A 24,383-nucleotide genomic window follows, 5' to 3' on the forward strand; every position below is an offset into this window, starting at 1 on the left:
CGGTTTCGCAGCCATGCCATGAAACAACGACACTTGGCATTCTAGTTTTTCGCCAAGTGTCGCGCCATGTAGGCGACAAATATTTATTATTGTGACACATATGTTGCTAAGTAAGCGATTCTTGGATAGATTTTTTGAAGATTAAAAAATATTGTATAGAGTTTTATTATCAGTATACTTCTAATATTTCATATATACAAAATTAATCATAACTTTTAATAAATATCGTATAACTCAGTTTTTTCCATCATAAAATTCCTTTCAAAAATTTCTTTAAAACAAGATTCATTTATAATATATTTAATATAGTTAAAAAAAATAATAGAGAATCAATAAAAATAAGTTTTAATCAATAAAGATAATTTTGGTTTAGTAAAAATAATTTAAGTTTAATAACAATAATTTCAAGTCAATAATAACATAGATATCTATCTACAAACAAAACTACAAAAAGTACACTATTATATGATATTGTATGTCTAAATATCTTGTATTATCAAAAGGGATTATATGCCCACATTTAACATTTAAGCAAAAAAATTATCCTAAAATTTTATCAACAATTTATGCATCGCCCGAGTACAAAACTAGTAACTAATATATAAAGCTAAATTTTTAGCCAGGTCATGAGACAGCGACACTTGACATTCCAATTTTTCGCCAAGTGTTACGCCACGTAGGCGACAATTAATTATTACTATGATACATAGGATTTATTTGAATATATTTTTTGTAGAATAGAATTAGAAAAAGTTGGATGGATTCCGTAGGATAGAAAGGTTATATAAGTGTTTTATTTTCTTTAAAATTTGGATGATTTAGTAGGATAAAAAAGTTATTTTAGAGTTTTATTTTCAATAATACTTTTGGTTATTATATATAAATGTTCTCCTTAAGTCTTAACATGCAATCAACCTTTCCTTAGATGTTAAGAGAAAATGAAAATATATCAAAGATTTTGACAACTGTTCTTTTTTGGTTGTACGTTATTAAATCTAATTTCTTAAAGATTGTCAAACGATTATTACTCCATAAAATACCCATAAACGGATAAGTATGATTGCCAAGTGATTATTAATTCATGAATAGAAAATTCAAATAACATATATATTTTTGATAAAAAATTTATTATAAAATTCAATAAACAACCCGGGCATCGCACGGGCACAAAACAAGTTTGTAGTATAAATGATAACTTTAAAATACTTTTATGATAACTTTAACCTGTGTTACAATAAATTAAAGTTATATCATTATTTTCAATTGAAAATTATTACAATAAATACCAATTGAAAATAAGGGCATTGTTCATCTAAAATTATTACAATAAATTAACTAATTTATTATAAATTAACGTACACCCGCCTTTTTGAAGAATTTGTGATAATTTTAGATGAACAATGCCCTCATTTTCAATTGATACTGATGATAATATGGAGAATCCAAAATTGATAACAAATTTATTCACTCAAAAGTTATATCATCGAACTTTTCAATTGAAATTGAAAACATATTAATTCAACCCAAAAGACCAAAAGTACTTTTTTGATCCACAAAAGAACCCATATCTTTTGAACTTTTTTAGATCAGATTTGCAGTTCAATGATCATTTGATCCACAAAAGAACAAGATACAAGCACTGCAAACAAAAGAGGAATTCTCTACCTCTAATAACTTGAGTCATAAATGACTTTAATAACACGATGTTGGTATTAAAATTGTGTTTAGATGGTATCATCTAAATACCAATAAGGAATTATATCGATACCAACAAAACATTTTTACATTCATTGGTACTACTAAATCAGTATTTTGTTATAATGGTAATACCATCTAAAGTAAAAATTAATACCAATGCTTGTTATTAAGATTATTTATGACTCAAATTTTTATAGGCAGAGAATTCCTCGGAAAGAAAACCCATTCTATAGTTTCACAAATAAAACTACTAAAACCATCCACGAGCAATCAAATGGGGTAACTGCACATAAAAATATACTTCAGGTCAATTCATAGATTTCGGTTTCAGGTTCAGTCTCATACACAATTGAAAAAATAGAAGATCACTCGAATCCATGAATACATTCCTAATTAAAAGACAAGAAATTTATAGTCAAAAATTCTGAAAATAAAATGTAAGATTAACTTGTTGAACTCTTCTGAGGCCTTTGTCGTTCAGCAGCACATTTATCTACGGAAGATTTAAGAGAAGCCTCCAGTTCTTAAACATTTGATTCCAAGGCTCCCCCTTTTTTTCCAGTATATAATATGCTACCAAATATTCAAAACCGAAAAAATATAAGAGGACCATGAAAAGGGGAGAGTATACATTAAGGAAAGAAAATCATACACCGATATTCAAAGCAAGACACCTCACATTGAGATATCAAAACAAGCAGATAAATTAAAATCAGTATGCCTAATACTAATGACCAATTTTAAACAAATCGTGATAACTTTAAGGCACTAAAATGAATATTTTCCATTTTTAAGTTTGCAGTTTCAAATTGGAATTTTAGAGACATCATGTAGAGAAAAACAATCAGAACTAAAAACAGTAGCCCTTTTTACCTCTTAGTTGAGATGGACAAATCACTCCATCTCAAAAATCGGTTTATCATTACCCGAGGCTATGCAAGTCTAAATGATACCTAGTGTAAAATGACATAAAGATAATGATTATTTAGACCCGAAAAATCAGCAAAACCACTGTAAAATTGCATGAATTTAATTGAGCTCTTAATCAACTTTATGACTCAGTTAACTTTTACTTTTATTACTTAATCAAATTTTAATTTCACCCGGCACATATATTTCATCAAGAATTACATCTCATGAAGTACGTACCATTAAAAATCCTTAGGTGAACAAAACTTCTAGGAAGGCCTCTTTATCCCAAGTCTTATCAGGAAATGAAATTGTACTTGTTGATTAAGTATGATTATTGTTCTCTTCCATGTGTATGAAAAGAAGAGGTTCTTCGAAATGATGCTTGCTTTACCTATATGATCAGGTGGAAATGCATGCATGAAGGACAAAAACAAAATACAGGTTTACTACAATTATGAAAGAACTGCCGATAAAAGAGGAATAGAAAAACAAAGGAAAAACGGCCATACTATTTTAATAGGTAATTTGGAGCTTCAGTGATTACGAAAGCTGTAGTCGACATACAAAGTAGAGTACATAATTGGATTTACACAAAAAATAGCAAGGTGCAGAAATTGATAGGTAAGAAAAAACAAGAGATCAAAAGTTGTCCTCAGAACATAGAAATCATCCAGGAGAATGTCACTCACCAGGATATAAGATTATGCCCAAGGGTTTTTGAATTCAGCGTCATCCAGTTTCTGGATCTAATAAAAGCAATTAACAGCGTTAATGCTACTTATGGCGTGGGAAAGCAGTATATGAAGAATTCTAGACCCAGGATCCAATCAAAACCACTATAAAACTTGCAGCATATTTCATGTATTCAGAATTGGTATAGTCAACCAAGCCAAAGGTTCTTGCAAAAAAACTAACATTTGAGGAGACAAGATGAAGCATAACTTAAAAGCTTTAAACAAGTAACAATCCAATTGTAGCACACACATAATCTAGACAGATTCGAAAAGCAAGATTCATCAATTTCCTTCATTACAATATCCTACGACATCAGAAATTTCCTAAATTCAATGAGTGGCAAAGCATTTCAACTCAATTAGGTTACTACTTCAGCAAATTAAAAGATCTCAAGAGGGTTCGAACGGATATCCAAATACACTCTCGTGTGCATTCAGCTCTATGCACAGAAATACTCCAATTCTATAGCACCAAGTCAATTTACAGTCCTCGCTAATAGAAAGGGTATTATATCATCACATTAAGAATCAAAGTATACATCAGTTATCTGCTATTAGGATTTATGTCTTACAAGGGATCTGAAGAACGAAGCATGCAAAGTAGCATTTCCTTTTAAAACTAGCTGCCTAGGACCCACAAACAAGGATATCGTAAATAATGTATCACTTTGTGCTTTTCTTAGCATATCCAGTTGATAACAGCAGCAAATAGTGAAGGTATTCTGTCATGTGAAAGAAAACGTCACCAGATTTTCGCATGTAATCATATGATTGAACCAAATGTTAAGATGAAAATTTAGCTCGTTATCAACATAAATAGTTAGCAGAAATCTACTCTACAAACTTCTAAAGCTTGAACCAATCAACAATAAAGGACTATAAAAAGGCCAAAAATACAGAAAACTTCATTGTATGAATTTGCAAGGCTGGTTATAGGTTATAAACTTATAAATTCTACATGACCTTGCAATGATTAAATATCTGTTCTAACTAATTTAATCATATGGCAACTGATTACATATCTGTTCTAACTATTACTTCAAACCTGATTAAGCATATGGTGACGAACATAATTCTGACGTAATAAATTAATATATACTACATGAAAACTCATGGCATGCTGAATAATTGTCTCCCTATTCTTCGACTCTTAGGTTGGGCTTAAGGTGCAAAAATCTAACACAAACAAATACTATCTTACTTTATTGTGTACTGCATCACAATATAATCAGTACCTATAATCCATAATAAGAGATTCCTTCACTACACAAACCAAGGTCACTTAAGCAAATAAGAAATACGATATATCACAGCAAATTAAATTAACACGGACATTAAAGAATACCATAGTTTCACAATCAGAACAAACATTAAGTGGTCACAAGTCCAAGATTAGTTAGAACAGATATTTGAGCAGAATAATCATACAAAATCACAAATGCAATCAAATCTTTTGTATCACCAATAAAAGGAGAGAATTCAAAAGAAATAAATGACTTACACTAAGATTAATTAGATTCAACGTCCTCCGTCAAACAATCCATCATGTCTGCATAAACATCAGAATAACAAAACAAATACTCCGTTAATCCCAAAAGTTACAATATGTCAGTCCAAGAGCTCAAAATTTTCTATACCACAGCAGATATCTTATGAAACTAAGCAAGATAGATCAACAAAAGGTACTACTCCAAAATCAACAGAGCCATACATGAAACTTGCGAATCCTAATAAAAAGTCTATCAGTCATCAACTGCAAGCCTGCAAAGATTCATAGTTCCAAAGAGTATAGTAAAGAGCTACACTGTTTGAACCCGGCTTGTCAATCATGTCATCATGCTCTTCATTGTACACACTCTATCCAAATTACAGCTGTTAATTTGGCATCATTCTTACCAAAGTCACAATTCTAAAGTCAGGCAAAAACATCCATGCATCATAATCGATCCTACAAGGGTTAAGACAGTGCCTATGATACCCTTAAGAATTAACAACTGAACTTATCATTGCTCTCAATTCGACTCCAAGCAGTAAAAAAAATGCACAAAGCAGCAGTGTAAAAAAAAACATGGCAGACAGTGGCTATGATACCCCGTTTCAATAACAGGCTCAGTATGTGGTATGCCAAAGAAGAAACAACATTTATTGCTTCTGTAGAGCTTTTCACATCAAAATTTCCTTAGTCAGCCTGATATTCCAGCCAGAAAATTTTAACTTGATAATACTTCTTTTTTATAATCTTCCACGTCTATTAAAGGAACTTGTCAAGTTTAGTTCAACGCCGCACAAAAATTGCAAAAGGTTGCTAATTCAAATGGAAAGAAAAGCCAAAAACAGAATGATTTTCCGGCCAAAAATGGGGTATTCTAGGTCCCCAAGCACATGTTAAATTCTTATGGCCTAAAATATATCAGCAAGATCACTCCGCTCGTACAATATTTCATCAATATATATAGAAGTAATTTTAAATAACGGTTCAATAATTCATCTTATAAGTACCATAAACATTAAGTGAAAAGCTAAACGACACCCTCATTTTACCAAGTAACACCCGCATTTAAACATGAATGGACAAACATATCCTCGCATGTATTCCACGTTTTTCTTCCCTCTAACTCATTGTAACATTCTCTCCTCATTAGGTTCCAAAAGCCACATAAAGAAATTCCGGTTTAATATATCAATATTAGCAATTGATAATCTTTTAGGTCTTCACCAACTATAACTATTAATTCAATAATCCAAGTTAGAAGAATCATAAGACAAATAAATTAATGATGAGAATTATCAAAAGATTCAAAACTTGAAATCAACCAAACAGAAACCTCAGAAATTCAGCTATATAAAAAAAAAAAAAATAAAAAAATAAAATAAAAAGGATAATATAAAAAGGGGTTTAAGGAGAGTGTAAAGTACAACCTCCTTTGGTGGGTCAAAGTACAATCGTACTCCGCCTGATTCTCTAAACCTCCATCGCTGTTGGCTGTTGCCGCGGCTGATCTGAACAAAGTGGAGAATCAAACAATTGTTAGCAAAAAAATAAACATAAACAATCCATCATCGCCTTCAAAAATCAAAATTATACACAATTAAGCAATAATCAATTAATCACAAATCTAAAATCAAAATTATAGACTTTAGTTAACTCCATATTTCAAAGTGAACCCTAAACCTTATACAAGCAAAACGGCCACTTTGGTTTTTGAAACACCAGACGGCAGCACCGATAAAACGGACTCCATAGACGCCACCTCACAGGAACGACAGCAGAACAAACGATCAATTCAGCTTTTCAAAACGCCAGATGAAAGCTCACAAACAGCAACTATAGATTTGTGCAAGATGATAGTCTTCTAGTTCCTGCAATAGATTAAAACCCTTACTAGAGTTTAGCCAATCATTTTAACACGACGTCCAAATCATGTTTGGGTCGCTATCTAGGAGTACATTTTAGCTCTTACGTTCCCAAGAAAGAAGAGTATAATCTTATGCTCCACAAAACTGAATAAAGAATTCAACATTGGGAAATCCCTTTTTTTTATTGTCTAAAGTTGGACACCACACTCTAATTCAGAGCAATTTAGAGGCTCTCCCCTCCTACTTGTGCTCCTATTCTCTCTTGCCAATTGATGTTGCTTCCAAGATTGATTCTTCACACCAAATTCTTTTCTGGCTCCAACAAAAAAATAAAAACAGTCACCACTGACAGCTTGGGAGAAAGTTTGTAGCCCAAAGAGTGCGGAGCATTGGGCCTTCCCCTTATCTTACCTTTATATAAAGCTTTTATAACCACGTAGTAACATATGGAGAAAGATCCTTGCACAACTAGAGATTCTGCAAAAGGGTATCCGTTGAAAAATAGGTGATGGCAAAGACATTTACTTTTGGCTCGACAATTGGGTAGCTAATCAAAGTCTTTTAGAAATCCTCCACTTAGATGGAACCCAAGTCAATCTTAAAGTATATGACTTTATCTTACCCAATAAATAGTGGAATAAACAAAAATTACGAGCCCTGCTTTCTGAAAACATAACAACACAAATCATGGGCATTCAGTTAACACTTAATGATATGAGAGACACTCTCATGTGGGGCCTCATTACGCATGTTAACTTCTCAATTAAGTCAGCCACGTGGTTAGCTCATAATCTAAATGTTGAAGATAATAATTGGTCCCATCAGTGAATTTGGAAATTGATATATTCCCCCCGAAAATCCAGATTTTCTTATGGTAAATATTCCATAATAGTTTAGGAGTTCAAGATACTCTTCATAAAAGGAACATTATCTCACTGATAATCTGTCTAGCTTGTAATCATCAAAATGAATCAATAGATCATCTTTTCCTCAATTGTTCTAGAACTAGAGAAATGTGGGCTTTTCTCTAATAAAAAAGTGGTTAGACTATACAATCTCTTTCGTAAGTTTAACTAATACTTTAAAGTTTCTAAGAAAACATCCCAACACTTTAAGGAAATTTATCTTTCTCATTTAGAGTATTTGGAAAGAATAGAATGCTATAATATTTTGTAATAAGTCCTTTGAATGTTTAAGGATTTATCATCAAGCGCAATTTGCGTTCAATGAGTGGTGTCGTCAAAGATCGCTCTTAGATACCTTTTCCTCTATGGGATTTCCCATTCCGAGAGGCCACATCCAATCTTCACACACTCTCCTCATCAGTCATTCTTGTATCATGGAAGCCACCTCCGATCAACTTTTTCAAGCTCAACTACGATGGGTCGGTTCTCAACTACTCAGCAGTAGCAGAAAACATCATTAGAGACAGTAGCGACGCAGTTCTTAAGGTTTCTACTTTCAACCTCAGCAACACCAAAAGCATTCATTGCAGAAACTACAACTCTTCATAAAGGGGTCCAACTAGCTCTTCATTGCGGCATTCTAAACATTCAAAATGAAGGTGATAATCTTTTAGTCATCAACTCGATAACAGACACTTGGACAGTCCCTTGGCAGATTGAGCATGTTATTAAAGACACTCGTTCTCTCCTCTCTTAGTTTCATAATTAGAGCATCCAACAAATCTATCGGGAGGCAAATCGCGCAGCAGCTTGGAAAGCTAATGTAAGACATTTTAGTTCATGATACTATGAATATTGATGTTTGTAATAACTCTAATTTGTTCTCTATTCTTTCTTTTGATATATATTAGGAGTACCTCTCGTGAGGAGGGCATCCTAATGTTTTTCATTTTACCTTTATAAAAAAATATATCTGATTACAATATATATAAAGATTAGCTGGAGTATTATTCAACCTATAATGACTTGCTCGCACTAATGAGGCTATTGTTCAACCTCCAAAGGTAGACCATGAATAAACATAATCTGGTTGTTTCATGAGCCAATTCAATTGTCCAAAATTGTACCTAAAATGCCTTTCAATCGGCACAATTAGGGATGTCAGTGAGGCGGGGATGGATCTTGGTTTGGCGGGTGATGGACCGGGGTGGATTTTAGGTTGTACCCGCCCCATCCCCACATCCATATATTTTTAAAAATAAAATTATAATTTTTATATTATTTTATAAAAAAAATTATGTAAAGTAAAATAGTAAATATAATACTTTGTAATACACTTATATTATAAACAAAAAAAATGTGTAATATTAACAATAATTTTTTCTTTTTGCAATCTTTATTACTTATGAAGGATTGTGTATTTGAGAGGCGGGGATTAGGCGGGTCTTAGGTGGGGGTGGATATCCAAGTGGGGGGTGGGGCGGGGATGATTTTGGAGTTGTGCTCGCTGGGACGGGGATGAGGATTAATTTTAGACCCGCCGTGAGAATGAGAATGGGTATGAAAATTTTAGGTGGGGATGGGGATGGGAAGGCCAACATTCGCCCCGCCCCGACCCATTGACATCCCTAGACAAAATGGCCGAAAGTTTACCAAAGAATCGAAAATGGAGCTATTGATTTTAGAAATTCTAATTAAAAAAGTGAGCTCACGATCGGTTGGCCCGCATGCCAACTTGTAAAATCTTAAGGGTATTTATGTATAGCAACATAACGACATTCGTTTTTTTTGAAAGTCCGTTTTAACAACAGGTACAATCCGACTTGTGTCTATCTGTTAGATACTATTACCTTAAGCATCAAGGGTATCCATGTATATTTGCATAACGACATGTACAATCCAATTAGAGATCATTACCTTAAGTAGCAAGATTAACAACAAAGGTGATACAAATGGAAATGAGAGAATGTGAAAAGAAAAAGCCTTTCATATTTCATCTGAAATTTGTTATATACACAAGTTAGTTTTTGTTTTTTATTTGATGATTAAATGAAAAAAAAAATCATCAAAATAAGAACAAAATACTCATAGGTGTATGGTGCACACGAGTGTATATAACAATATGTCTTTCATCAAACAATATTAAATCGAAAAGCATTCACATTGGATAAAAAAAAGTTGGATAGGATAGGATCAAAGCAAGTTGGATAGTAAAAGGATCAAAGCAAGTTTATAAAGTTTAACCAAGTCAACGCTCAACACCAAAAAAACATAACAAATAAAATGCTCCATTTAACAATTATATAAAACTCACATTCATATCAATCCAAAACCTCGTTTACAAATTCAAATGCTATTTCAATTTCAATACTCCATTTAGCTATCGCTCACACGGTATTTCTCTCTCCTTAATTCTATTCGATTGTCTGGTTTCTTTATTAATTGGTGAAATTCTCATTCGATTTTCATGTTTAGGGTTTCTGTATGTTTCTTGATTGATTGAATTAGGGGTGAAATCTGGATTCAGAATTAAGGCATTTGTTACATTATCCTGCTTCAAAAAATAAGTCGATTTTTAATTTTGTTCATCATTTCAACTTTATAGTACAATACCAGTGCAATTTAAAAAACCCTGTTTTGTTATTTGTTTATTTATTTTTATTTTTTCTGGAATTGAATTTATGTATGATGTTGTAAACTTGATTAAACTGAGATTGCAATTTTGCTTATTCAAACGCGCATTAATCTTTTTTTTTTTTTTTTTTTTTTTTTTGGTCGAAATTAATCTAATTAGGCTGATGATACTTCTCGTGGATAGGTTATTCAAAGATTAGAAATTATATATACATGTGAAATTTTGTTAAAATTCATTTGTTTTTTTCAAATATTTTTTACTCGAAGATAGTAATATAAAATGTATGCATTGAAAACTGTACAATTGTCAAATGAAGAATATAACAAAGAAATGGTAGTTAATAGTTAGTGCCTAATGTGGTAGTGCCACCTAATGCGGTACTGTAGTATTTTTTCCGTCTCTAAAAGTTCTTCATATTTTGATATCCAAAACTCGATTAGGGTTTTGTTATATGATTTGGTATACTCACTGAAGCTTTGTTAATTGCTAATTTAATGATAGTGTCATGTGTGGCTGTGCAAGCCTTTCTATGTAATCAGAATATCAAAATCTCTATTTGTCTTCATATCTCTCTGTAATATCAACAATGATTTGTATAAGAGGGAGTTAGCATGCAATTGCCCTCGAAAAGTAAAGCATGATATAACAGTTTGATTAATGAGTATGGATCTTATTTTTCCAGGATGCACGAGCATGGATCATATGAATTCAGGATTCACGATCATGGATTTGAGCTCGAATGAGAAACCGCCATATAGTACGACTATATGGAATATTCGAAAATCTAGTGGTAATTTGCTAGCTGATAGGCTCAGCGTTTTACCTGATGAATTGTTAATTCAAATACTTTCTTTGCTTCCCACCACAGATGCTGTTGTTATGTCCATTTTGTCTAGGAAAATGAGAAGTGTTTTCCCTTTGATTACAAGCCTCGACTTTGATGATTCACCTATATCTTATTGTTTGAAACATCCCAATCGTATTGATCGTTTCCCTGCATTTGTGTCCTTTGTTATCAAAGCCATCCATACATACCAGTCTGAGCATCTCAGCAGGTTTAGACTTCGAATAGGAAGGGACTTTGTTACCAGGTCCTTTTCGGGGTGCACTATTGAAGGTACGGGTCCATGTGATAAATGTTGTTTCCCTGACTTGAAATTCCCCCTGCTTAATATATTGATCGGTTTTCCATTAAGCCATCATGGCCTTAGGGAGCTTGATCTCCGCATTCAGGTGAGGAAACCAGGCGAAGATCAGCTGCCCTCTGAGATTTTCACTTGTGATACGTTGGAGGCATTGAAGCTTGATGTCAATCTTGGTCTTCATCAAGTTTTCACCATGCCATTCTTTCATCTTCCAAAATTGAAACTATTTCACTTCACCACTTCCATTGTTTCTGAGAAAGACTTTCTGAATAAGTTAGTTTCAAGCTGCCCTTTACTTGAAGACCTCACTGTGCAAGCCTGGTGGAAGGATTTTCCTTTTACAACTGTATCTTCGCCTTCTCTTCGAAGACTTTGTTTAAAATTGTATCAACGTCTTACGGAGGAGAACAGTAACTCCTTGCATATAAATACTCCTAACTTGAAAAGTCTTGACTACTATGGTAACTTAGCAGTACACTACGATATCCAAAACATGCAGCGTCTTGTGAAAGCAGACATCAACATAAACAACGTTGGATATACTTCCGTAAGTCAGGAAGTTGATGATCCTTTGCAGAGAACACTTAGCCTTATCAGACCTTTGTCTATTGTTCAACATTTATCTTTGGCAGGCTTGTATGTGCAGGTTTGTCTCAATCTCTCTTCTAGCTTAATTACCTTCATTATTATTGCATGTATTGTATGAACTGTTAAAATTGACTGATTGCTTGTGAATCTTTGGGTGAAGATTCTAGATTTTTATGGAGTAAAGGATTATCTGCCCGTGTTTCGAAATTTGAAATATCTAGAGCTGGGTTATCGACAATTCTACTGGGATAAAGTGTTGTTGGCATTTCTTAATTGCTCACCTGTCTTAGAAACTCTTGTTTTTCCACAGGTCAGTGTGCAATTTCTTCTTTATTTGGTATTATACTGACATACATGGAATGAATTTTTGGTAATGGTGTAACAAAATTAATTGATTGTATATTTGTCTTCTGCCTCACAGGGAATGATTAATGAAAACATGGATATGGAAGTTTTTGAGCGACTGAAGTTGGAACGAGAGTTTTGCAGAACAACTCGAGTGATCCCTTCGTGTTGCAGGTCTCATCTCAAAAGAATTGTGATAAAGAAATACATGGTGACAGAACGGGAGATAAATTTGATCCAGTTTCTGCTGAGACATGCATTAGTATTGGAGGAATTGGTCATATACGTATACCAATTCCCCTGGAGGACTTGGCCTCCAATTGAAGATCGGAAATGTTCGCTTATAAGAACACTGCGAGAGTTACCAAGGGCATCAGTCACCTGTTTAATTAAAGTACTATGATCTGTTATTAATTTTTTTAATAGAAAGTTTGTTCTTGCTCTAAGTCCTACTGGTTAGGATTATAAAGCAAGATTACATATATTTTACTCCGTATTATTAGAGATGAACATGTTCAGTAAATAAACAATATATATGGTGAGGAGCATAATAAGCCTAATTAGCCTCATAGCATAAACATGTTAAAGATATTTAAGTAATTACTGAGCAATTAAATTGTCGAGGCCAGTCTTATTCAACTCGCGTTGTTGTTGCTGTTTTAGCAATGTTATTCTTTTTGAGTACTTCAACTGTATTTTGGTTAGCTTTATTGGGTTATCAATTGTAAATGGTATTGTTTGTTGAGTTATTGACTCAACAAGCAAAGGTTAGTGCTTGTTTGGTCGCAAGTAAACAGTGGGGGAAGTGAGACTTCTTAGGAATTTCACAATTTTATTAATTTTGCAGCTGTTCCAGTCCCTGTAGGGATGCCAGTAACGAGTATGGACTTCTGAAGGAATGCCTAATATTTACGTTATGATGGCAATGGTCAAGCCAAACAGCGAGAATGGGTATCAGAAAAGAGATGTTGATTATGCAACCAAATACTCATCATCATGTATTTGATGCTGAAATTAAGCTATTAATATTGCATCAGCTGCATCTTGCGAGACTGCTTTGAGCCTTTGAGGTGTGCGGTCAAAATGCAATTACTTAGACATGTAAGTACACCAAATTGGGTAAAACTGTAAAAGAGTATAGAATATAATATCAATAAATTAGAATAGACCTCGTGTTAACTGAACTTAACATAAAACTTTAACACGAATTTGTGTATCTAAATATGTCCTTTTATTTAGAGTAGTGCTTAAAAGTTTCACATAGTTGAGAGACATACTATGTATTTACCAACCATAACTTAGGTTAAATTTTCAAATACAAAGAGCTCGTTGGTAAATTTGACAGTAATGAGGCGGGCAGCAAGGAGTTCTGAAGCAATCTTCCAACACAGCGGCACATTTGAGTGCTCCATTTTCATTCGACTTTCAATCACCAAAATTTCTTCCTTAATTATGGTTGGTAACTTAGCATCTAGCATCATCTCTTGCTTTCCTTCACTATGTCCATCTGAGGTCACCATTTCAAGGGTCTTGCTTCCTGCTTGCAAACTTGCTATCGCTGAAGCGAAAACAAATGTATTCATAGTCAATTCATATCATATCATATTATATCATAGCATGTGTTATATTTTTTTAGAACTAAATATCATACCCGATTTCATAAGAAAGAAAAAGAGTTTGCATTTAGTGATATTTTCTGATAGATACTCCCGCGGTGTAAAATTTAAAATCAAACAAGTTATGATGTAATTGTGTCCAATTAGACTTTTCTCGAGGATAGTGAAAAATTGTTTTGATTTTATGTTATATAAGAGGAGGGAATTTCAAACAAAAAAACTAATATTCAATGAAAGAAATTCATCACACTTTCATGCTTATTTATGGACTATTTGTCCTACTAGAACTAGACCATAGTGAGTTTTTTGTAAGAGTTGATTAAAATTCAATTTGCAACTAAATAAATTCTAATAAAATTTGACAAGTTTATATGACATAAGATAAGTTCAGAGCAGTAAATTCCAGGTGAATCGAACACACTCTAACATGCATGTTAGATGTATATGGTATTTTTGTACAGAGTAATTGAAATGGATATAAAAATGGTGTGCAAATATACCTGAGCAAAGAGGAAAGAATAGCAATTACAATCAACTTCGCCATTTTTCCTTGTAGGTTTTTATGTTGTAGAAATGTAGAGGAGAGAACTTTTTCTTATTTGGTGCATTTTATTCATACCAAAGCTTGCATATTTATAACCTGCTCATCAAGAGTCTAACTAACCTCATCTCATTATGGAGTTTCATTAATAAGTATAAAAAACGTGATTCATGAAATGTCGTATTATTGAGGAAACTAAAGATTTGAATACCAGATCATTGATTATTCATGTACTACTAAATAATCTAGATTTCTAGAGTGTTGCTTGTCTATTGAAACCTTGTCAAATGTTCCATTCAAAATTTATAGTTAATGTTATACATCTAATATATTACAACAAATCACACACGTATCGCGTGTATATATGATTAGTAAGTATTGTTTGGGTCCAATTAATTCTCTATTGGGCATAACTCTGAAATGATATAATTCAAAGCCCAAAAGCAAGGTTCAACTCTCCAACCCAAGTGCCAAGTCAGTCAAAGGTCCGGTCAACGTGGCAAGCCCACTTGACTTCAAGGGCCCAAGTCATTTAATTGAGTAAAGGTATAAAAGCCAACATTTATATCATTTTACATTCATTCACAATCAGCCTCAAGCATCTAAATCTCTTACATAGCTCATTCTCTCTCTCTTCTAACACCGTACTGACTTCGGCATCGGAGGGGCCTTCCTCGGCACAAGCCCCGAGGCCAGTTTTACGTGTTCTTTGCTATGCAGAAAACCCTCGGCTCCAGTGTCCTTTGGACCGAGATCGATCTTCTCCTTAAAAAGGGCCTGTTCATTGTTTTCATCCGGAACAATTTGGCGCCGTCTGTGGGGAAGATACGAAAAGTTAAGCCAAAAAATCTAACCAGTCTTAGTAGAAAAATGACTAAGAGTGGCAAGAGCACCATGAGTGCTAAGAAGAATGGCCAGGCCTCTGCGAAGAGAAACAGAGACCTGATCACGGTGAGGGAAAATCGACCGATTTCGCTATCACCGGAACCAGTTTCATCTTCTTCTAAAGCTCCCCATTCTCCGGAAGGGGACACTTCGAAGGGTTCTCCATCCCACCATTCTCGCCGACCGACAAGTTCGCCTAGGCCGAGTGGATCAAATGCGAGAAGTTCTCCACCGCAAAGTCAACACTCGCGGTCTCAACCGAAAGAAACCCCTCCATCGGGGCCCTTTACGGAGGAAGTGGCAAGGGCCGTGGCAGTCTGTATGAAGTTCCTCAAAGCACAAGGGGGTCAACTCCCACTTACACCCCCCGAGTCTTCACCTCTTCAGCCGAGACACCTGAGAAACAGGATTGGTCAAGAGGAAAGTGGACAAGTTCCACCCTACAAGGAGCTTGGGGAGAAATGGCAAGAGGATACATGGAAAACCAAGAGGAAAAGGAAGAAGAACCCTCACTTCTTTCACCACTCCGAAACTCGGGACTCCTGAGTTTTCGAAGCAAACCACCACCATTGAGTGCGAAGAGTCTGCTCGCCGAAGCGTCCATGAACGCTTAGGCTCAAGAGAGGTGGACGTGCGCAGCCGTCTCACCTTCCCAGAAGGAACCAGACCCTACCCTGAATTGTCTCGGCCAGGGACGAAAACCACTTCCACCTCTTTAAGAGGGAGAAGCGAGGTCCCTTCGGCCAAGCAAACAGGGAAAGCCGTGATGGTCCCTACAAGCTCTCCCTTCCAAGGTTGGATATTGGAAGAGCATGTGCCGATGGTAAAAATACCATCGCACATTACTTACGATGACACCTCAGAACCGAAAGAGCACATTGCCTCTTACGAGGGGCACATGTATCTTAATCCCAAGCCCGAGGCTACCTGGTGCAAATATTTTCCAACCACCCTCAAAGGCGTTGCACAATCGTGGATCTCCAAGGGGGTGAAAGAAGGATCTGTAACAGGTTGGAGTGACCTTGCCAACAAGTTTAAGAGCAAGTTTTCTACGGCGAATCGCCGAGAGAAAACGACTGCAGAGCCGATGAGTCTGCAGCAAGCAGAGGATGAAAGCCTCCGAGACTATCTGACTCGCTTCAGCAACGAGTCATCCAGAATTACGAGTCTGGATCAGGGCCTTGCCGTATTCGCACTACGAAATGGCTTACAAGCTGGAAAGTTCCTTGACTTCATGGTCGTGCATCCCCCGCAGACCTTGGAGGAAGCTTTGGACGCCTCGGATAAGTTCATCCGAGCCGAAGAACGGAACAAGACAAAATCTCAGTCCCAACCCAGGGCTGAGAAAGCTAAGGGACAACTGTCCGAAGGCCAGGGGCCGAGGAAAGGGAAGGCGAAAGCCTCAGACCCTTCCACGACACCTCAGCCGAAGAAAGATAGGACCCCCTATACGGGGAGGTTTGAGTCTTACACTCCCCTCGTTCTTCCACGTGCTAAAATTTTCAGCACGACCAAGGATGAGGGGAGATTCAAGAAGCCGAGGCCACTTCCATCATGGCATCAGAAAAAGGGGAAGAACCAATGGTGCGAGTTCCACGAATCCCCTGGACACCGCACCGAGGACTGCCTCAAGCTGAAAGACCAGATCGAGGATTTGGTCCAAAAAGGCTACTTGAAAAAATACGCCGTAGAGCGCCACGAAGAGAAGAAAGCCGAGAGAGATTCACGGCAGGATTCATACTTTCTCCGGAAAAGGGACAAGTAGAATGACGGGGAAAACCTTGACATTCTCACTATTTTCAGGGGTGTTTCTCGGAATACGCTGAAACGCCGCTTGAGGGGCTTGACCCATCAAGTACATAACGCTGAGTTCCGAGCACCTCAGTCTCCAGTGCCGAACATGTTGTTCACAGCCGAAGACTGCAGGGGGGTGGTGTACCCCCACGATGACCCGTTAGTGATCACGACAGGCATTGCAAACCACAATGTCTAACTTGTCGACGGTGGCAGCGGGGCGAATATCCTCTTTTGAAAGGCGTTCGATCAGCTGAAGTTGGAGAGCAAACACCTAAATCTAGTGCCCTTCCCGGTAACTGGATTCAATGGCTCTTCATCATACCTAGATGGGAAGATTCTTCTTCCTGTCTCCCTAGGTCAAGGCCTGGCGTAGTGAAGCATTATGGCCCAGTTCTTGGTCGTTGAGGTTCCTTTTGTATACAATGTGATCATACGGAGACCCCTAATTCACGACATTTAAGGAGTTTTCTCGACGTACCATCAAGCAATGATTTACGTTTCGGACAAGGGACGCTCCGAAAAAATCTTGGGCAGTCAAAAGGAGGCCCGAAGATGCAACCACCTCAAACCATCCAAGAGTCGTCGCAACGACAAGGATGATGAGGAGGAAAAAGAAAAAGACCGAGGAACGAAAAGGCCCAAGGGCTTAAGTGCCTCGGCTCAAGGATCCCCAGTAAAGAAGACTTCTTTGGGGAAAGAAAAGGCTAGTTCTTCGTCTGAGCCAAAAGACTCAGGAAGTCAGCCAAAGTCTGGGAAGCCCACTGATATTGATAGCAGGCCTGAATCCGACGAATCTAGTGCTAGAGCAATGGAACTGGATAATCAGACAGAATCAATACCGTTGACCGAAGGAGATGATGAAAAATGTGTTAGCATCGGACAAGGACTAGATCCGAGCTTCCGTTTGAATTAATCCAACTCCTTCGAGACAACAGAGACGTGTTCGCTTTCTCGACATCATACATGCCCGGGATTGACCCGAACCTCATCTCCCAAAAGCTTAATGTCGACACTGCATGTCGACCCATTAAGCTAAAGAAGCGGAACTACTCCGCTCAAAAGAACCAAGACATCGCAGCCGAAGTCAAAAAACTTCTGGCCGCGGGGTTCATCGAGCCTTGTCAATATCCGGAATGGCTGGCTAGTGGTGATGGTTCAGAAGGCAAATGGCACCTGGAGAATGTGCGTTGATTTCACGGACCTACATAGGGCTTGTCCGAAGGACTTTTATCCCTTGCCGAGGATCGATCAATTAGTCAACTCGACGAGTGGCCATGCCTTGCTTAGTTTCATGGACGCATTTTCAAGGTACCATCAGATCTTCATGCACCCCGATAACCGAGTAAAAACAGCGCTCGTTACAAGTTTTGGGGTGTACAATTACTAAATGATGCCCTTCGGATTGAAAAATGCGGGGGCAACGTATCAGAGGTTGGTTGACCAGGTCTTCGCCGAGCAAAAAGGCCGAAATATGGAAGTTTACGTTGACGACTCCATTGTCAAGAGCAAAAAAGCAGAAGACCATGTTGCGGACCTGGCCGAAACCTTTGCCACTCTTTGCAAACATCAAATGAAGCTAAATCCGAAGAAGTGTGTCTTCGGCGTGAAGTCAGGCAAGTTCCTCGGCTTTATGGTCAGCAAAAGAAGGATTGACGCCAATCCTGCCAAAGTACAAGCGACTCTTGATCTTCCTGAGCCGAAAACGAAGAGGGATGTTCAACGTCTCACTGGCAGAATGGCTGCCCTTTCCAGGTTCATCTCTATAGCCTCAGACAAGGGATTGCCTTTCTTCAAAGCGCTCAAACTCCCAAAATCAAAAGAGCTCATCTGGAAGACGAGCAAAAGCAAGCCTTTCAGCAACTCCGTGAGCACCTAGCTCACCTCCCAACACCGGCAAGCCCAACTGATAGAGAAACGTTGTACTTATACGTGGCAGTGTGTCCAGCCACTATCAGCGCGGTGTTTCTAAGGGAAAAAGAGAAAATTCAGCAGTCGATCTATTTTGTCAGCCATACTCTGACAGATGCTGAGACACGCCACCCCTTACTCGAAAAGGTTGCTTATGCAGTGGTGGTAGCAGCTCGGAAGTTAAGACCCTACTTTGATTCTCATCAAATAGTAGTCCTAACTGATCAGCCGCTGGAAAAAATTCCTCGATAAGGTGGAAAAATCTGGTCGACTTACGAAGTGGGCTTTCGAATTTACCGAGTTCAGTATCAGCTATCAGCCGAGGCAGCTATCAAGGCTCAGGCCTTAGCAGATTTCTTAGCCGAGTGTTCTTATTAAGAGACACTTGACGAAGAAAAGAAGATCTGGACTGTTTTCACAGATGGATCCTCCACCGTAAATGGTTCGGGGGCAGGGGTTGTCATTACCTCTCCCGAAGGCAAATCATTTGAGTATGCACTAAAATTCTCATTCAAGGCTTCAAACAACGAAGCTGAATATGAAGCAGCAATTGCTGGTTTAGAGTTGTCACTACTAGAAAAGAGCTGATTTCCGACGGAAAATTTTCCGTCGGAATCAACGGAAAATCCGTCGGAAAGGGCCTTTCCGACGGAATTCCGTCGGAAACGTTCCACCGAAAAACCCTTCGTCGGAAATTTGGGATTTTCCGAGGGGAATTCCGTCGGAAAGTCTTATTCCGACGGAATGCACTCTGTCGTAAAAGAATTTGACTTTCAACGTCAGTTCGTCGGAAATTTCCGACGGATTTTTCCTCGGAATATTCCGTCGGAAATGTTCTTTTTCGACGGAATATTCCGTCGGAAATTTTATTAAAAAAAATATAAAAAAAAAGCCCAGCTCCCACCACCTCCCTGTCCACCACCCTCACCAGACCACCACCTGACCAGAACCAGACCCAAACCCCACCACCATCATAGTAACCCACCCCATCCATTTAACCCCTTAACCCACCCAACCCCAGCATCGTAACCCACCCCACCACCCTCACCAGACCACCACCTGACCAGAACCAGACCCAAACCCCACCACTGTCACCCACCCCACCCATTTAACCCCCTAACCCACCCAACCCCAGCACTGTAACCCACCCCACCACCGTAACCCCCTAACCCTAACACCAGCCAGACCCACCACCAGACCCACCCAGCCACCCACTAGCCCCACCAAACCCACCCACCAGAACCACCCAGCCACCCACCAGACCCACCTAGCCACCCAAAAATCTGAAAAAACACGAAAAAAAATCTGAAAAACAACAAAAAGTCCGAAAAAACAAAAAAAAAACAGATCTAATACAAATAAAAATCCGAAAAAAATCCAAAAAAACAAAAAACAAGTTGAATATATAAATAAAAATTGAATATACAAACAAACAAATTGAATAATATAAATCTATAATCAAAATAAGAAAAAAAAACAAAAACAAAAACCGTCTTCAATTTGTTCTTCAAATCGGGGGCGTTGTTGTTGATGTAGTTGAGGTTCGTTGCTGTGTGGTGCCCAGAACCCTTAAAACCACCACCACCGTCGGCCAAAACGAAGGAGAAAGAAAGGAAGGAGAGGAGGAAGGGACGAAGGACGAAGAGGAAAAAGGGAGGAGAAGGAGGAAAGGAGAAGGACGAAGAGGAAAGGGGAAGGATAAGGAGAAGGAGAAGAGGAAAGGGGAAGGAGAAGGAGAAGGAGAAGAGGAAAGGGGAAGGAGAAGGAGAAGAAGAAAGGGGAAGGACGAAGGACGAAGAGGAAGAGGAAAGGGAGGACTGGGTTCTGAGCGTAGGGGAGGGGAGAAGAAGAAGGAAGGAGAACAGAGAAGACGGAGGAAAGGAGAGGAGAGAGAAAGAGAAGAGAAAATGAAATACCAGCTAGGGTTTCAAAATTTATATAAGGATTTTCCGACGGATTATTCCGTCGGAAATTTCCAGCTTCCGACGGAATTTTCCCGTCGAAAACGGTAATTTCCGAGGGAAAAAAATCCGTCGGAAAATCCCTCGAAAATTTTCCGACGGAAATTACCTTTTCCGACAGGCCAAAATTCTGTCGGAAATGTCGAATTTTCCGACGGAATGTATGTCCGTCGGAACGTTTCTGTCGGAATTTGACCTATTTCTTATAGTGTGTGCACAACATTGGAAGCTAAACATGTCTGTTTGAAGACAGACTCCCATCTTGTTGCAAATCAGATCCGAGGAGAATATGAGGCCAAAGAGCCCTCAATGGTTTCTTACCTCGCAAAGATCAAAACTGTAATCGTGAAGCTGAGATCTTTTGAAGCGGAACTGATCCCAAGAGGTCATCAAGCCGACGCACTCTCCAAACTTGCAAGTTCATCTCTAACCGAGCTGAACCGATCTGTTTATGTGGAGGTGCGCCGAGAAAGAAGTGTTGACCAAGAACCTGAGGTTTGCTGCGTCGCACATGAGCCAAGATGGATGGATCCCATCCTTGCTTACAAAATTTGGGGAGAACTTCCCGAAGACAGGAAATTAGCCTCTAAGATGAAAAGACTTGGTTCAAGGTTCATCATCTTCAAAGGGGAGCTCCTGAAGAAATCATTCCCAGCCCCACTATTGAAGTGCGTGGGTCCAACAGATGCAGATTACATCCTTTGGGAAATTCATTTCGGCATCTGCGGGAACCATATAGGGGGAAGAACTTTAGCCCTAAAGCACTAAGGGAAGGATTCTATTGGCCCACAATGATTCAAGATGCTAAGGAACTGGTCAAAAAGTGTGAAAAATGCCAAACATTTGCACCAGTCATCCGTCAGCCGTCCCGAGATCTTCAGCCAATCTTGAATCCACTTCCATTTGCTCAATGGGGATTGGACATTTCGGGACCTTTTCCCGATGCTCCATACCAAGAAAGATGGCTGATAGTCGGCATAGACTATTTCAGCAAATGGATCGAAGCCGAATCATCTTCGAACATTACAGAGCAAATAGTCAGAGAGTTCATCTGGCAAAACATTATCACTCGCTTCAGAATTCCGAAGGTTTTGCTCTTTAATCGTGGGAGGCAATTTGATAACTTGCCTCTAAAGCGGTACACAAATCATTTCGGCATTAAATTGGCGTATTCTGCGGTTTGCCATCCCCAGAGTAATGGTCAAGCCGAAGCTGCAAATAAACAGATCCTTAACGCTCTCAAGAAGAGGGTTGAAGATCAAAATTCCAAGTGGATAGAGGAACTCCCAGGGATTCTCTAGTCACTTCGGACAACGGAAAAATAGGCAACAGGGCATTCACCTATTGAATTGGTGTATGGATCCGAAGCCATTCTTGCAATGGAAATCGGCTCAGAAAGTCTCGGAGTAAATCTCTTCTCAGCCGAAGAAAATGAGCAACTCATGAAAGAATCACTCGACTTCGTTGATGAGATCAGAGACTCGGATCGAGACAAAATGGCTGCTTACAAGCAGAGAATCAGCAAATTTTACAATCGAAGGGTCCATGCAAGACTTCTCAAAATTGGAGATCTTATTCTTCGGAATGCTGCTGCTGTACAAAAAGGCCGCATTCATGGGAAACTCTTATCTACTTGGGAGGGACCTTATGAAATATATGATGAGCTTCAATCAGGGACATACCAACTTTGGCAGTTGGATGGAACCGAGTTGAAAAACCACTAGAATGCCGATGTACTTAAGAAATACCATGTGTAAAGCCCTTTTTGGGAAGAACGGTCTATGTAAGTACATCTCACTATTAATGAAAGGCCGTAGAGCCACAAATTGTCCCAAATTCAGCAAGTTTCTATTTTTTCTGTCTTTAAATAGTGTTTGAAAATTCAAGGTTTTGGTTCGGCGCTGTCCGGAGTATTGCATAATGATGCATTGTACTTCGGCAAGTCGTAGAACCAGCCAAGACGAGGATAAAAGATAAAAGCCCGTAGTATTGCATAATGATGCCTTGTACTTCGGAAGAATCTGTTCCTCTAGGCAAATGGGCCATAGGCGCATCCGAGACATAGCCTAAAAAATAGGAACTAATAAAGCCCCAAAGTATTGCATAGTGATGCATTGTACTTCGAATGAATCGGTTCCGGGTGGTGATTGCATTTCCGAAGTATTGCCTAATGAAGCATTGTACTTCGGATAGATCACCGCCCCGACATTGTGTTTCGGATAGTCGTTCCCTTGGATGAATTAAAAAGGTTCACAAGAGTATTGCTTCCAAAGCCCTTGGCTTCTTAGCAAGAAATCAAACCTTTCGAAATCAAAATAGAAGGAAAAGGAAAATGAGCGGAAACTACAAAATTTTGCTAAACCAAAATCCTTGACTGTACCCCAGCAGTCGAAGCAATCACCTCAGAAAACCTGAAGAAATCATCTTTAAATTTTTGAAGGGGGCAAGAGGCACCCAACTAGCCAGTTCCAGGCCAAGCCGAAGTTTAATACTTAATAAATTGAAAAGTTTTCATAAGATGAAAATCTGAGTAGAAAGACCAAGGCCAAAAAGGAATGAAAGCAAAATGTGCACTCTCAATAAACGAAAAGTTTTCAGCTAAAAGTATCTTCAAGCCGAGATTCTACACTTACATAAATTTTGTTGAAATTCAAGAAAAGCAGCTAAGTACAGAAATAAACAGGCAGTAAGAGAAGGAAGCTGAGAAATACTTCAAATTCATAAAGTGAGGATTTCAAATTGTCAAACTACAAAAAGGAATTCTAAATCGGCAGTCGCCCACAAGCGGAAAACATAGCTGCCGAACCAAGTACAAAGTTAAACAAAAACATAAAGTGTTTTGTACAAATTCTAGGCAAGCTGAAGACAAAAACTAAGGCAAAAACAACTGCGACATAAATCAATTAGGCACATGTTGATCCGCAGGATTCCGTAGACAACTGCTCGAGTTCCTATGCTTCAGCATTCCCAAGGCCAGTGCTCGGAACGTTGGAAGCCTCGGCGCCAGCGGAGGACGAAGCAGGGCGAGCAACATCTTGTTCCTTCTTTGCATCCTCCTCTTCCTAAGCCTCAGCCTCAGCTTGCCGAGCCAAGAAAGCGACTTCAGCTGGGCTAGCCTCATGGATATGGGTATCTTCCGGGAATACAAATCAGGCCTCGGCTTGATCCCAGTTGATCCCGGAGGCGACATGAAAAGCCAAACGTCGCGCTGTCTTGAAGCCGTTTTCGAACCCTTCAGCATACTCTTCCTCGGTGTACACCCGAGTCTCCAGCAATTTTTGGGCAGCTTCAAGTTCAGCTTTATCCTTGGAGGCTCCCTCTTTCTGAGTCTTGAGCTGGATTTCAGCCTCCAGTTC

The 24,383-nt window shown here is 38.3% G+C and overlaps 2 protein-coding genes and 1 long non-coding RNA gene across 8 annotated transcripts; 2 read left to right on the forward strand and 1 right to left on the reverse strand.

Annotated features, from left to right (window-relative positions):
- Positions 1-1,963: 1,963 nt before the first annotated feature.
- Positions 1,964-7,357, reverse strand: LOC110698711. 6 transcript variants are annotated; one of them, XR_002506777.1, is made up of 8 exons: positions 6,517-7,357; positions 6,264-6,344; positions 4,846-4,893; positions 3,917-4,066; positions 3,300-3,356; positions 3,120-3,159; positions 2,848-3,001; positions 1,964-2,271 (listed from the first exon to the last, which is right to left on the reverse strand). It is a non-coding gene; the product is annotated as an uncharacterized LOC110698711 (long non-coding RNA). The 6 variants fall into 6 exon arrangements; XR_002506776.1 differs by lacking the exon at positions 3,917-4,066; XR_002506779.1 differs by lacking the exon at positions 3,917-4,066 and having other exon boundaries at positions 2,848-3,356; positions 6,517-6,704; positions 6,792-7,357.
- A 2,403-nt stretch (positions 7,358-9,760) lies between these two features.
- On the forward strand, positions 9,761-12,958 carry LOC110698712 (F-box/LRR-repeat protein At4g14103-like). Its single transcript, XM_021876221.1, has 4 exons — positions 9,761-10,000; positions 10,924-12,032; positions 12,135-12,284; positions 12,396-12,958. The coding sequence occupies exons 2-4, from the start codon at positions 10,935-10,937 to the stop codon at positions 12,720-12,722; spliced, it is 1,575 nt and encodes a 524-aa protein (XP_021731913.1). The 5' UTR covers positions 9,761-10,000; positions 10,924-10,934; the 3' UTR covers positions 12,723-12,958.
- Positions 12,959-17,645: 4,687 nt separating this feature from the next.
- Positions 17,646-22,328, forward strand: LOC110698831. The gene is made up of 4 exons (XM_021876349.1): positions 17,646-18,026; positions 18,911-19,231; positions 21,304-21,522; positions 21,639-22,328. The coding sequence occupies exons 1-4, from the start codon at positions 17,646-17,648 to the stop codon at positions 22,326-22,328; spliced, it is 1,611 nt and encodes a 536-aa protein (XP_021732041.1).
- Positions 22,329-24,383: the final 2,055 nt, after the last annotated feature.

Source organism: Chenopodium quinoa, unplaced genomic scaffold (assembly GCF_001683475.1).
Source record: "Chenopodium quinoa cultivar QQ74 unplaced genomic scaffold, ASM168347v1, whole genome shotgun sequence".
Classification (NCBI taxonomy): Eukaryota; Viridiplantae; Streptophyta; class Magnoliopsida; order Caryophyllales; family Amaranthaceae; genus Chenopodium; species Chenopodium quinoa.